The sequence below is a fragment of the Dromaius novaehollandiae genome, chromosome 5, assembly GCF_036370855.1.
Source record: "Dromaius novaehollandiae isolate bDroNov1 chromosome 5, bDroNov1.hap1, whole genome shotgun sequence".
Classification (NCBI taxonomy): Eukaryota; Metazoa; Chordata; class Aves; order Casuariiformes; family Dromaiidae; genus Dromaius; species Dromaius novaehollandiae.
Window position 1 is genome coordinate 68,256,673 of NC_088102.1, and position 14,232 is coordinate 68,270,904.

The 14,232-nt window shown below is 38.2% G+C and overlaps 1 protein-coding gene across 2 annotated transcripts in view; it reads left to right on the forward strand.

Moving 5' to 3' along the window:
- Nucleotides 1–14,232, forward strand: part of CHID1 (chitinase domain containing 1) — a 118,281-nt gene that overhangs the window by 41,006 nt on the left and 63,043 nt on the right. For both annotated transcript variants that reach the window (XM_064513170.1, XM_026108266.2), the window contains exons 9-10: nt 2,721–2,822; nt 5,659–5,814. In XM_064513170.1, coding sequence (XP_064369240.1) covers nt 2,721–2,822; nt 5,659–5,814 — 258 coding nt within the window. The remainder of the gene's footprint in view (nt 1–2,720; nt 2,823–5,658; nt 5,815–14,232) is intronic.

Here is a 14,232-nt window from a genome sequence, read left to right on the forward strand (position 1 = left end):
TGGTCCAAGTTGGAAATTCATGCCCTTGCTTCTCAGATGGTATTCCTTTTTAGTTGAAGGAGTTCAATTGCAAGCTTGCTTTGGAGAAAATGATATCCAATATCCATTTTAACCTGATTTTGTTCTAATTCCTTGGCAGTATATGTGAAAATTGGGTGTAGAGGGCAAGTTGCTTGTCAGAGTTTCATTAAAATATTACCCTGCTTAATCTGTAAAGCAGTCCAACTTGCTGTAGTATCTAATGCACAATATAATTACTTTTTATGCATTTCCCCTCATGAGTAATCAAAATCAATTTACGGAAAATGTGTTTTGCTGGGGTTTGCATTGGGGAATTGCTTTGCCTGTGGGCATCTAGGTTGCCATGACATAGTTTCAAAGATGCCCTTCATTTTCTTTTTGTAGAACAGTTGTAATTTGCAATTGCAGTAAATGACACGCAGATAACTATCAAAAAAAAATGTGGATGGGTTCCAGAAGTGAAGACTTATGTTTTCAATTTGTACATGAAACCTTAGAAGGAGAGGGATTGGTTTTCAGCTTAATATGACAAGTAAATCATTGATTCTGAAAACTTGAGAATGCCAGAACACCACTATGCTTCATACATACTAGAGCTATGTAAGCCAAAGTGTATATGGTCAGGTTCATTGACCTGACTTGCCAATGTCATTCATGCTTAGCTCCCTTATAACATGACAGACAGGTTAAATGATTTATTTTGCAACACTTCATAACCTGTATTCTATTAACTTCTTTCCTAATGTGATGGAACAGAAAGTGTCCTTGTAAACCAGTAAGTGAATGCTGTTATGCTCTGCTGATCCATTCATATCCATTCGTCTAACATATTGTTGGATGTGGAATTTAGACACTGATGCAAAGCAATAAGGGTCAAAATAAGTGATTTTTCAGTTTATTACTTGCATTTGTCACTGGGAATCTCCCCCCCCCCCCTTTTTTTTTTCACCCAGTTGCTGTGGAATGTGGATGGTCTTCATGTGTAGTTTGTCTAGGCAGGAGATGCCTGCTAATTTCTAGATGAAGTAGTGGTAGTAGATACTACCGGCAAGTTCTGTATTCTTCAGTCTGTCTTCAGCCCTCTAGAGGAGTCTTATGCAATCCTCCAAGTCTTAGAATGGCTTATTAGCACCACAGGATTTGTGAGTGTTAAACCACACTTTTTTCTTTGTAGTGTTCCCCTATGAATCCTTGCACTTCCTGTCTGTCCCATCTTAGATGCTCAGGAGCCTTCTGGCAGAGGACATGGTTCTTGCAGCAGCTTCTCCTTCTCTTTAGTTCAGTCCCATCTTTGCAATGTGATTTAGCTTTTGTTGTGTTCCCTGCTGTGCTATGTGTGCTGCTAGTTTGGTGCTACGCATTCTCTTTGAAACAGTTTGTGTTTTCCAGCAACTTGTGTGCAGCTGTTGTCCCTGAGTTGGAATGGCTGAAGTCAGGAGTTTCTACAGGTCCAAAACCATCAAAAAGATACCACTTCGCCCATGAAGCTAGGGTAGCTATTGAACCCAGTGCTAGATTTCATAAATGAGAAAAGAAAGGACAAAAAAGGTGCAAGCGAGATTGTGTTCAAGTTTTCATGCAAAAATATGAAGGCATAACTAGATTTTCCTCTGGCTCATTAGAAGGAGTTTTCTCAGAGTGAGTATAGAATACTAGTCTCCGATTTCCACCAAGATTCAAGAAAATCAACCTGTAGAATTTCCCCTCCTTTATCACTGTCTTCCTCTTTGGAGCCCTCTTCAAAGGCTGACAGGTTTCAGTCTTCCTTACATACAGTAATGAACCATTGTTTGAAAAATGAGAACATGTGGTAAGCATATATATTTGTGCTCCTGCGTAGGCTGATGTAAAAAAGGATTAGCGCTCAAAAGAAAAATGGGCATTGCTTCTTCAAGCAGCATACCTTGCTGAATGCTTTCAGATGACTTGAAATCTTAAGCCAGTTCTCGGAAACTGGTAGTTACTTTGCTGTATCTCATTACTGTTAGTGGCATGCACGGCTGTAGAAGTTCTCCTTCCCTACTACTACTTCTCCTCCTCCTTTCCGCCCTAGCCCCCAAACAAAAAAGAAAAAATGGGGATTTGTGTAGAGGAAACACAGTCGTATAGTCTTTCACTGAAAGCTTGAAATTGTATTAGTGTTCTTCTTTTATAGGACTTCTTTAGCAGTGAATGAAAGGAAACTAATGTATCGTTTACCTGTTAGAATCTCAAGTACAGTACAAGCTGAAATTACCTTTCCTTCAGAGAAATGAAAAAATTACCTTTGGTTTATGTCTTTGTATCAACAGCCCTACCCAGTATGGCTCAGCTACTTCGTCTTAAAAGAAACGAGAACAGTTTGACAGGCTGGGCAATTAAAGGTTTTGCAGAGGCCTTTAGAGTTCAGTTGATTGCTGCATAAGGCAATTTGATTAGCACACAGCCCTGACAGTCACTATTATATCCATACTGGCAATGCTAATTTCTCAATCTCAAGTCTGATTTCTCTCACTGGCAGCATAGTAGCGTTGAATTTTTTTTTTTTCCTTATAGATTTATTTTAAGGATGGTACTGAAATGTCTCTTTTTCCACATCACAGTGAAAGATGTTTGCTTGCTTGTTTGTTTTTGTGATCCAGTGGAATGCAACCCAAAGGACAGAGCAAGCTAGGTTATATAATAATTTCTCTTTCTTTTGTGTTGTTTTGTTTTAAAAGGACTAACCAGCCAGGAATGTTCACGAAGAAAGAATTTGATCGGTTGGTATCAGCAATAGACAGCTTCAGTCTCATGACATATGACTATTCAACACCACAACGGTAAGATTCTAACATTAGCAAAAGCATGCTGAAGGAACCAATTTCTGGTTATGTTGCTATTAAATCTACAATATGAGTTGATTTTTTGGTAAAGTGGACAGTTTGTTTTCAGTGCATCAAATATGAAATTTGGGGATTAGTACTTAAGATTTTAAGATTGTAAGTTTTTTTCCTTAAACCAGTCAAGAACTTGAAACAGTATTTAACTGCCATGTAGATTTGGCAGCCAGATGTTGTGAACTGCTTTGCACTTGAATTAAAGAATCATGCTTTCTCCTGGTACTTTGACACTTCCCCCCCCCCCGGCAAGGTTTTTGAGTTTTTAGTTATTTGGCACAGTTTTGTGTGATAGGTGTATGAATAATCCAGTACATATCCTTCTGGGAAAACTTGGCTTTTAAGCACAATTGACAGCTTCATTTGTCTGTTCCATCTTGAGACAGTGGACTGCCTTTTGGCAGCTCTGCTAATGTAGACATGCCTAAACATGTTTTTCCATTCTTCTGCTAGTCCCTCCCTTGTCTGGTAAAGCTGTTTGTGCAGCAGCTCAGTGATCCAGATCAGGGAACTGATCTGACTGAAAAATAACACAAAACCTAATCTTGTATGTAAACGTTCATTTCCTGCAGCTCTATATTTTTAACTGTGTAAAAGTGGGATGGCAGCAGAGGTGATGAGTGCTTAAACTCCACTGAGACCGTAATGTTACCATTTTTCCAAAAACACAGTTTATTCCACCTTCAAACTGCAAAGAACACTACGCTTCTGGAATTCCTGGGAGATTCTGTGCATCTTGCTTCAAAGTGGCTGTCCACAATTAATGGTTGTCATGAACTGGCAGCTTTGGAAACGCCATCACTTTCATGTGTACTGTATCACTAGGCGCTCTGTCATCTTTAGTATATTAGCTTGTTGATAACATCTAGACAGGTTTAACAGAAGGAAAATCTGTCTCTTCTGAAAAGACTTCATATAATTCCTTCCTATGTCCCACCAGGCCCTGTCTGTAGATCTTCAAGTCTAGTGCCCTAGGAGAAAAGCAAACATATAGATAGTAATGTGTACTGAAACTAGAAGAGCTTTTTGTCAGTCTTTCCTGCTGGAATATGTTCCATTCCTAGCCAAATTGCTTATGGCTTTGAAATATGAGGGGAAAGATATCAACAACATTAATCTTTATTGCAGTGACCATGATAACTCTGCTGTGAATCTTGGACTAACATTTACCTTCAGCTGAACACAAAATGCCAAGACTGTTGTCTTAAAACGTACTTTTTTAGGTACATTAGTGTTGCATCATCTTCTGTGTGTATTAATGAAATTGACCACTTAGGAATGCATCTATATTGACTAAAATAACAGATCGGTTCAGTGGATATATATTACAGTGCTTCATTTTTTCTTTGTTTTTAGGTGGGTCTCAAGGTCAAACATTCACAAGTCAGGATTTTAACTCAAAGTGAAATTTTGCTAGAATGGCAAGTGAATTTGTTTGAAAAAGTCTGAGATTTGTATGTTAGGATCCATCTACATTGCAATCAGAGGAGTGATTGAGGCATAAACATTATATATAATACACAGTTTAACCTTCTTTTAAGTAACATTGACATCTATGAAGATAAGATGATATGAGCTTTAGTGCAGGTTGTACAAACCCATCTGGAACCCTGGATGTGTTCTGAGATACAAATCTCTAATAGGCTTTCTCTGTGTCTTTCCTGTGGGTGAAGCTGCACTGTGCTTTATGCCTTGCTAAAATCACAGATTCTACTATGGTACAATCATATCCTTTATACTTTCACTGGTGTGTTAGGTTACTTAGATCTGAACTTGAGCTGCTAATCTTCCTGTACTTGAAAGGGAGATGGAGGCAGTTTTCAGGTAACGCACCCACTGTATGTGAAATAAACGTAGTTTGTGAGGTGTAATGCTTTTAGTTTCAGACTGGTTTTGAAAAAAGAATTCAAATCTGTTATGCTTGAATTTGCTTTGTTTGGTCTGAATATATGAAATACAGGATAATACATATGTTTTCTCACAAAATTGTTGCTTTTAAGTATAAACATAATTTCCCATAAAATTCTGTACTACATTAGCATGTTGAGTTTTAATGGCACGTATATCCAGAATGCTTTGAGGCAGATAAATAGCAGAGAGTAAAAGATGCTGATATTTATGAGACTGGAGTATGCTTTTCCTTTTATTATGCTACTGAGTGTTTGCAAGGAAGCCTGTTTTCCTTTCCCATGAACCTAGGGAGGGAGAGAACATAATATCCCCTCTGTGTATTCTGGCTGTACTCATTTCTTTATAAACATGGCTTTTCTTGTCAGGTAATTGCCCATCTAGGTTTTTGTCCGGAAATAAACTGTACAAATGCTAAGTAATCATTGAAACCTGCTTTTTTTTTTTTTGTTCTTTCTGTAAGTATATGGTGGATTTTGTCCCATTGTGTTAAGTTAGGTTACAGCATGGAGAATGACTGAATTTATAGTGTTTTGAATTCTCTTGTGGGAGCTATGCCAGACCCAGTGATACAGAAAACCTGTTAGGTGGAAACCTGTTCTTACCTTACTGGAAGAAGACTCATATTCTTTCACCTTAGAAATGGATCATGAAGTCAACTGAAGAGTGAGGCAGCATGTTTTGTGCATCAGCAATTCAAGCCACTGATAAATATACATTTAATCATCATAGGAGCATGGATTAACCTTCGCTCTTTTTGGTGTGCTGCACTTTGCTCTCTACAATTACACTAGTTAAAAAGAGAAAGCTGATGAGAATTAATGTGAACTCTTTCTGACAGCCTGTTTTGTTTTTTTTGCTAACCCAACAGACCTGGTCCGAATTCCCCTCTTCCATGGGTACGAGCCTGTGTTCAGGTGCTGGATCCCGATTCAAAATGGAGGAATAAAATACTTCTAGGGCTGAATTTCTATGGCATGGACTATTCTGCTTTAGGAGCCTCTGGGGAGCCAATCCTTGGTAGCAGGTAAGACTTCTCTGGGTAGTGAGTACTTATGTATCAGGTTTCTCACAGTCTTAGAAATTCATAGATGTTCCTGTTTAGAAATATAGACTTAGTAACAGAGAAATGGCAAAGGTGATAAATCTGCACATGAAATAGTAACTCACTAGTTACAGAGATAAGACCTATTCTCTGTACAGAAGCGTAAATAAAGGGTGCAGACATTCTGTCAGCACTCCTATGGAGAAACAGTTTGTGTAATTTTTCCTCTTTCCTCTCCACATGCTCGTACGCACAATTTGCCATCTTTGTGTTAAAATATTCTGAGGTATTCTGTTATGGTCTGTATATACAGATTGGTGTTCTCAGCTTCTGAAGTCATTACCTGTTACTTTGAAATTTGATACTTGTTTCAAACAGCAATATGCCTCCAAGTTTCTCTTGAGTAGAAAAAGCTCACCTGGAGACAAAAATCTCTTAAGAAGATAAAGGGAAGTATTCCAAAGATAACCTGAAATTCTGTTGTGATTGTCAGGAGAAAAATGATTGTCTTGGTTTTGGGTAATAACCACATATAATAAACAGTGAGCTTCATAGAAGTATGGTTGGGTTATAGTATGTTGAGACAGAAGAGAAAGTAAGAAAAATATCACTGTGAATTTGGCAGGAAAATCAAGTTTGTTCAGAAGTTTGTTATTAATTTTATAAAACAAAATCAAGCCAAATGGAAACAATCCTGAAGCACAAGAGGTGACTATTTTCATTTTCATGCATGGGTTACTAAGTTCGTTAAACCAGGATATTTCAGTATGGTGACAGATTGCCTGTGAGGCATTGAAATGCAATCTGAGATGGTAAATCTAAGGTGAGAGCCTGAATTTTTTTTCTATCCATGCTTTAAGTTACGCAAACACTTCCTGATCATATGTATTGCATTTGTCTGCACTGTCTTTCTGCTTCACTGTGGCTGTTTGTTGGGGTATAATACTGCAGAGACAGCTGCTGACTTGTGTCCGAATCTGGCCGATTACTAGAAAATGACTACAAGGAGGAGATAAAGCCATTGCCTACAGTTAAAGGTTGTAAATGGTGAATGATTATTGCAGGATACATGAGAATGGCTTCCATAGAGGAAGTTGTAGTGCTTAGGTGGGAATAATGCTAAATGGTCCAAAGCACTGTTGATTTACAAGCCTAATTGTACAAGTTTAGCATAACTAATCTAGTTTCACTGTAATATTTACAGTTCCTTTTTCCAGCAGGAGTATCAGTATCTGGCAGAATAAAAGTGTTTTGCTGCTTTTTTCTGGGCTACCACTTTTGCAATGAAGTTTCTACTACAAGACATGCTGCATATTAGTATAGTATCTCCTTTTGCTTTTCATAGGTTAGTCCGGACTATATTATAGGATTAATTCATGACATTTTTGAATTAACAGCAAAAATCTCCTACGTAAGTGTCATACATAATCAAACCAATCCACTTTTTACTTCTCTTTCTATTTTAAAAGAGAACTTCTTTAGCTGTATATAGGGCATTGGTATAGAATAAGGAATAATATGTATTATACAGAGAATGGTCCTGTTAACATACACTGCAGTGACAGACTATGATACTGTCATTTTTCAGATATCTACTGGAAGCAGTATTCTGGGCAAAGTATTTAACTTCAAAAGATTGTTTGAGGTTATACAGAAAACCCTGTAATTAGGACTTTATTGCCTTAACTGTGAAACACCTGTCAGTGGTTAAGCTTATTTTTCCAGAAATACATTTTGAGCCTGTGCAGTTATGTTTAATCTTTGCTGAGTGTGCCGTATATAGTAATGTAACAGTAAAATAGGTTGACCGAGCTTCTGAATGAAAACTTAAAGGCTACCGGAATGAATAAACTTTTTCCATTTTTAACTGGTAACAGGCTGTTTGTAAAGAAGTCTCAGTTTCTAGCGTCTGTGAATCTTTGAAAACCATCAATATCACATCTAGCTGAATCCCACAATAGGCACAGCTTATTCAGAGTTCCTCTACCACCCTACCCTCCATCTTCCTCCTCCCCCCCCCCCCCCCAAAAAAGGCTTCTCCCTTATTTGATGTTGTATTTTAATATGCTGGCTATATCAGGTTTTGTCTTTAGTAAGATACATAGCTGAGATTGAGCCCATTCTTATTTTTGTGTCTGCTTCATGCTGTATCCAAAGGCTGCTCAGTAATTGTGTCCAGTGTAGAAGTGTATAGCTTGATTATTTACTTTTCTGATCTTTGCTTCTTAGTGAATTTGAGCTTCCACTTCTTTGGTGGCCATAATCTAGTCTTGCTTATCACATGTAAAAAGTGTTCATGGCTTGAGTTGAGGCTCCTTTTAAGACACTATCCATATGTGCAGTGATAGTGATGTTAAGCTAAAATACCAGTATTAAAATTAATTACAAATCGGTTCAGTTAAGTGCCGTTTGGTTGGAGTCAATATTTTTGTAGTAGATTTTTCTTTAGGCTTTTGCATTTGAGATTTATTGTGCATACAGGTCTGCAACAGCCCAGTGTTCCTTGGCAAACTGTGAGGTATGCACTGTCTTGGTTGAAGGTTATTGATCTGAGTCTGATCACATTTAACAAGAGAGCTGGAGAGTTGTAAGCTTCAGTGGCAAACTGTATATTTATCAGGTTGTTTGATGTAAATATAGTATGCACTTAAAATTGTTTATTAGTATAGCATATATAGAGAATTACACGCAGAGATGCAGAGTATGGAAACCTTTCTTGGCCTCGTGTTTGTGCTTTTCTTCAGGATAAGAATTATGTGATGGAAGGAGGCTCTAAACACAGGCAGATTTCATTCACTGAATATTTTTTCAGCCTGGAAGTTCATAAAATTTTGAGTAGAATTTCTATTTGCATAAAATATTATCTGGCTGTGGGGTTTTCTTTTTTTTGCAGAATGTAATCTAAAGGTAGGAGTCCTCCATTGCTATTTGACTGAAAAGATATATATAACCTTCCTATATAATATCCTTTCTCCTTCATGCATGCTATAAAAAGTAGTGTATGTGGTTGTGTATGTGTATATATCAGAATTAAATGAAATGAAAACAATTTTTCTCTTACAACACAATGTAGTTTGTCTTTGGGAGTTGTTACAGTAGGAGCTGCAGCTTATGTTTGCAGTAACAATGTGTTCATCGTTCCCTTGCGGCTCAGTTGCAAATAATATTTGCAAATACAATGAGTCTATCTCGGAGATGATAAGATATTCAAGTACTAGAGTGATTTGGCTGCTGGAAAGTTACATTCCTGTGTATATTTAGTTCTGATATAATTTGTATGAAATGCTAAACTGAACCAAAGATTATATGTCTGTGATTCCCCAGATCACCCTAGTGCTTCTGGCACTGTTTACTGCCCTCTGGCTCTCAAGAATCAGGTGTCTGGACTGCGAAGGTGCAGTCATTAAAACCTACCACTGTGTTAAAATCCTCTCAGAAAACATAACCATCTGGTGTTGCTGACTCGCCGCTTTAATGATCAGTTTGTTCCAGCATGTCCTCTACTGATATCTCAACCTGACGGTATTTCGTCTTTGCCTCAAAAGAGTATGTCTTCAGTAAATAATTCTTCAGTATACTCTGAAGATTAAGTCGTCATTTAGCCTTTCTGCAGCATCTTTACCCTGGAGACCTTTCTGAGATCTGTAATAGGTCAGCAAGCCCCGCAGTCTCACAAGCTTCTTGCTTCCTATGTACTTTTTTTCCCCTTTAGCTATCTGCTCTTCAGATTCTCTCTTAATCACTGGGACATTATATTTCAATTGCCGTAATACTCACTGCTTTCTCTTGCCTTCTCCTGGGAGGCTAGACTGCAGTCCAGGGGTGTTTTCTGTTCCATGCTGTCTACAATCTGGAGTCTTTATGACCTGGACAAAATGGGAGCTGGTAAGCTTCATTGCCAGCTGGGAGTTAGAAGCAATGTAAATCAAAGACTATCATGTGGCAATGGGGCCACCTCAGTTTAATAAATCAGCCTTCTTTATTGAGCACATCCCTGCTAAATTTAATGTATTACAGACATTTTGTCTTTTTTTTTGTGTGTGTAGTGCTGCAAGAGGGAAGATAGATCTCTGTTCCACCTGGTTGTAAATAACTTTTGAATATATTCTGCATCCAAGCTGCTTTTGTTCCAGCTGTAGCTGTTTAAAATAGATATGTGAGTAACTCCATTGTTGTAAGACAGTGCTGTGTGTGCTTACCTTCTTTTTAAGGGAATCTGAATAGGGATTTTTATGTTAATTTTTAAACACTTAAGATTGATATAATAAATTGCTAGTTGAGGCATGGGAGAGACTCAGTTGATACTGCATTGTGCTATGCAGAGATAGAAAATAAGATGAGTTGCAAGCTATGAGCGGCTGTAGAGTTCTATTGAGAATATTGTTGGCTGCCTGCCACTCTGTAAATGGCAGGTGATTTAAAAAAAAAAAAAAAAAAGGTACTCAGAAGCAGTTAGAGGTGAGCTTTTTCCCTGAATTATCATGGCAGTGTCCTTAATAACAGCAGTTTAAGATTTGAGCCAACTGTGACTCGTGATTTCCCCTTAAAACAGGTAGCAAAACTTGTGCAAAGGAGGCTTTTACCCTTTAACATCATGTTATACTTCTGTCAGGATTTCCATTACTTCCTCACATACTGGGATTTTGTCTCCCAATTTCTTCTGTTTTGCTCATGGTTTATGCAACTTTGGGGAAATACTAATGTTTCAGATAAATGATGGCCCAGTGAACCCTGTAGGATCGAACATCCTCTTGATCTGTTGTCTACCTCTTCCGCTCTTAAGAGAAAATGTTAAGCTCCTACTTCCTAAATTGTACTGCTGGGTCAGATGTAAAATCTATGGTAGTCGTAGAATGAAGTTACAATTGATCTTGGAATCAGAAAAAAAGTTATTTCTGTATTACAAGTGTCTAAATAATTCAGGAGTATTTCAAAAGGCACATTTTGTTAAATTCCCTCTGGGATGCTCTGTTATGAGTGGTTCTCATGGCATATCTGTCTCTCCCTCCCTTCAGGAATGGAAGGTGAAGTTTCAGCTATTATCTGGAAATGAAAGACTGTCTAATTCATATAATGTAGATAGAAAATCATATAAAGTAAAATTATTATTGCTGTTATACATCAGCTTGTCCAGGTTATGAATATGAAGTTAAATACAAAGATGTTATTTTTTATGTAAAACACATTCCTTATTTTGTTTTGAAATGTAGAGAAAGGTGCCTTGTGCTTATTAGGCAAATTATTAGTTCTGAAATTCAGTTGCACTGTGGGATACTGGCATATTGGCTATGGGTAAGTGTGTATATCTCAGTGTACCTGTTAAAAATAACGTAGTTCGTTGTGATGCACATTTTAAATGGTGGGCATATTGCTGTGGAACGTGGTCTTCTGTCTCTCATCATTCTTTTCGAGTAGTAGATTTGCTTGCTGCAGGTGATATTTAGGGAGTCAAATACCAGCAAAATAGTAATGCTATAGTTATTCTTTACTGTCTCGTTGTTGTGCTTGAACTAATAGCAGATAGCGGACTAGTTTAAATTGACGGAATTGGGAGAAATACTGCCATGGTTTAAATCAAACGAAAAAAAACCTAGAAGCTTTTACTGTAGGTTAAATTTGACTCAAGCTCACAGCTTCTGTACATGGGTGTCTGCAGTCAGTATACAGTGAAGGGAAAGAGGCTCATGGTTTTGGAAGCCTTATTTGGACTTGAGGTCACTAATGGTGGACTTCATATGTTTAGCCCTGACTGACTCTCTTTAAATATATGGTAATTAACACACAATACAGGACAGATAACCCTATGTGGGTATCCAGATTCCTCTGCTGTTAATCCCTTAGCTCCCATTGCTTCGTCCTCTATTATGCTCTGTACTGAAAAGATGGTGATTACTTGCCACCTGGTGTTGTCTGTCTCCCACAAGGTGCTTGCTGGGCTCAGTTCTGTTGCAGATCTGTTGGAGATGGGTGCAAAAAGGGCCTCAGAGAGGTGCTTAGTGTGTCGGGGTTAGCCTAGAGCAAGCTGCAGAGCTGCCCAACTGCACTGCGCTGTGACTCGCTGGGTAGCATGCAGCGTGGCTTGGGCCAGGAAGCTTTTGGTTATGAAGGCACAAAGTCCTTCTCTTTTTGAGGCAGAAGAGCCTGGTCTGTTGGCTAGGACTGGTGGATGAGGCTCATCACTCACTAGGTCTCCTCAGTCTGGGGCCTAGCCACCAGTTACGACAGTGCATGGACTGGAGTGTTTGCTCTAGGCAGCTGGATATTTTTTTCTTATTTCTAACCTGGGAGCTGTCGTTCCCTGCCCCGAGAAAAATACATGTCTAGTTCTTGTTTTTACTTTCAAACTGTGTTTTATGTCTAATTTATTTCCCCCATTGATGTTGATGAGGTGGGCCAATTTTTTTGTTGATTAATGTGTCTGATTGAAAAACTGGGCTGGCTTAAAAAATCAAGTAATGGAATACATGTTTCTGAATACAGATATTGCAGGACAGGGCTTGTTTATCATACAACTTGAATAGAGCCAGACTCCGATTGTCTATGCTCTTTACTACAAAATTGACAGTAATGAGTCATTTGTATTTTGTTAAAGGAGGAACACTGATGTGTAATGTGTGGGTTTTTTGAATAGACATACTTTTTTAAGTCTTAAAAGAAAGCAGCTTGGCATTCTCCTAATCTTAAACTGATTTTGTAATCCTCATTTCCTACTCTTAACATTAATCTGTTCAATGAATTGAATTTCCGTGATTGCTGGGGAAGCAGTCAGAATTAAAAACAAGATATAACATAATCTTTATCATTCAGAATGGCTTTCTGTCCTTTAGCTAATGTAGTTCCACTTATAAAATTAAACAAGTGATATACAGTCTCAGCAAAAACCTTGTATTGAAAATGGCTGGTAGAACAGATCAATATCTGATTTGAAGTAGCAGTAAATGAGGGCTTAAAAAAAGTTAGTCTAAGGACTTAAGACCATCTACACTGCAAGATACTTTTAGACTTGACCCAGGCTATAATCAGTGTTCAGGTATCACAAAACTTGTTTCATTGTTGGATTGAAGTAATTACCGATCTTGTGCGTGAATACAGTAAGCGCCAGACCACTCACTCCTCCTCACCCTATAATGGGTTAGCAGCTGTACCCTGTACTCAGCCGCTTACAGGTCTTTTTTTTTTTTCCTGTTATTTAAACTGTGGCTGCAAATCTCACTGCAGGATGGTACTGCTGTCTGGGAAGAAGAGAGTAGATGACCAAATGCTTTTCCCTTGGTGCCCTTGTTACCAGATAAAAGCCTCATTTTGAGGGGCAGTAGAACCCGAGGGCTTGCGTGAGACCCTTGCTGGCCATCATCCCCTCCTTTCCTGTTTACTGTATTAGTGCATGAAAGAATAAAATCAGTGAGAGTTTCCAGAAAAGAAATGATCTTAAAAAGAAAGGGACTGGCATGGTATACAGAGTATGCAAAGAAGAGAAAGGTGTGTGTTAGAGTGGGAGTTTTACTTAGTACTGTCAGCTGTATAGAAAGATAGTGCATGCTCAAAAAAAATCAGGTTATCTGTGTTATTTCCTGCTACCAAAAAATCCCAAACAAAAAACCTACCACCATATGTTCAAAGGAAAAGCTACTGAGTAAAATGATTGTTAGTGTAAAATAGTTCAAGTAATGAACTCTGTTATGAAGCATCTCCTCCTCCTCTTCAGCTGAGATAGATTTTAAGAGATGGTGTAAAGGGATTGGTTGACCTTCATAAATACTTTTCTCATATATCCTGAGTGTCTGTGTAGACCACATATGACTTCACCTTTTTCAGTGGATTGAGAGATTAGTTCTGATGTTGAACCCCTTCTTATGGGCCTTTTGAAACTAATCTGAATACCATCAGTATGGATTTAAAGTTTGGAAGAAACTTTCTTTGTAACTCAAACATAATTTTAATGATTTGATTCTTAGGAAAACAATTATATATTCCTTCATTTGCTAAAGAGAACCACTTTTAAAGCTTTATTTAGTAAGCTCTGAAAATTACAGTGTATCCTGATAAAGCAGAGTTCCCTGCTTTTTTCTGATCTGTTAAAGTCACATCTTTGCTATTTGGCTGTGTGTATGTTGGTAAGCAGTGTGACAGAACGGTGGTACTGAGGGACCTAGTGCTGACACTATGTGTGTGTTGGGCATTCTTCAGGCTTCTGGTCTGGTTTGGCAGACTGAAATCCATCAGAGTGCCTCTTCTGCTGTCCTTTCATCCAGAAGATACTCATTTCATGCACTCTGAGACTGCTCCATGGTGCAGACCAAAGCGTGGTAGCTGGGAATGTTTGGGAGTTTCACTTTACAAGCTCACTCCTGATCTGAACTGAAAGGTTGGTGTAGACAGATTCATACAATCTAAGTGCCT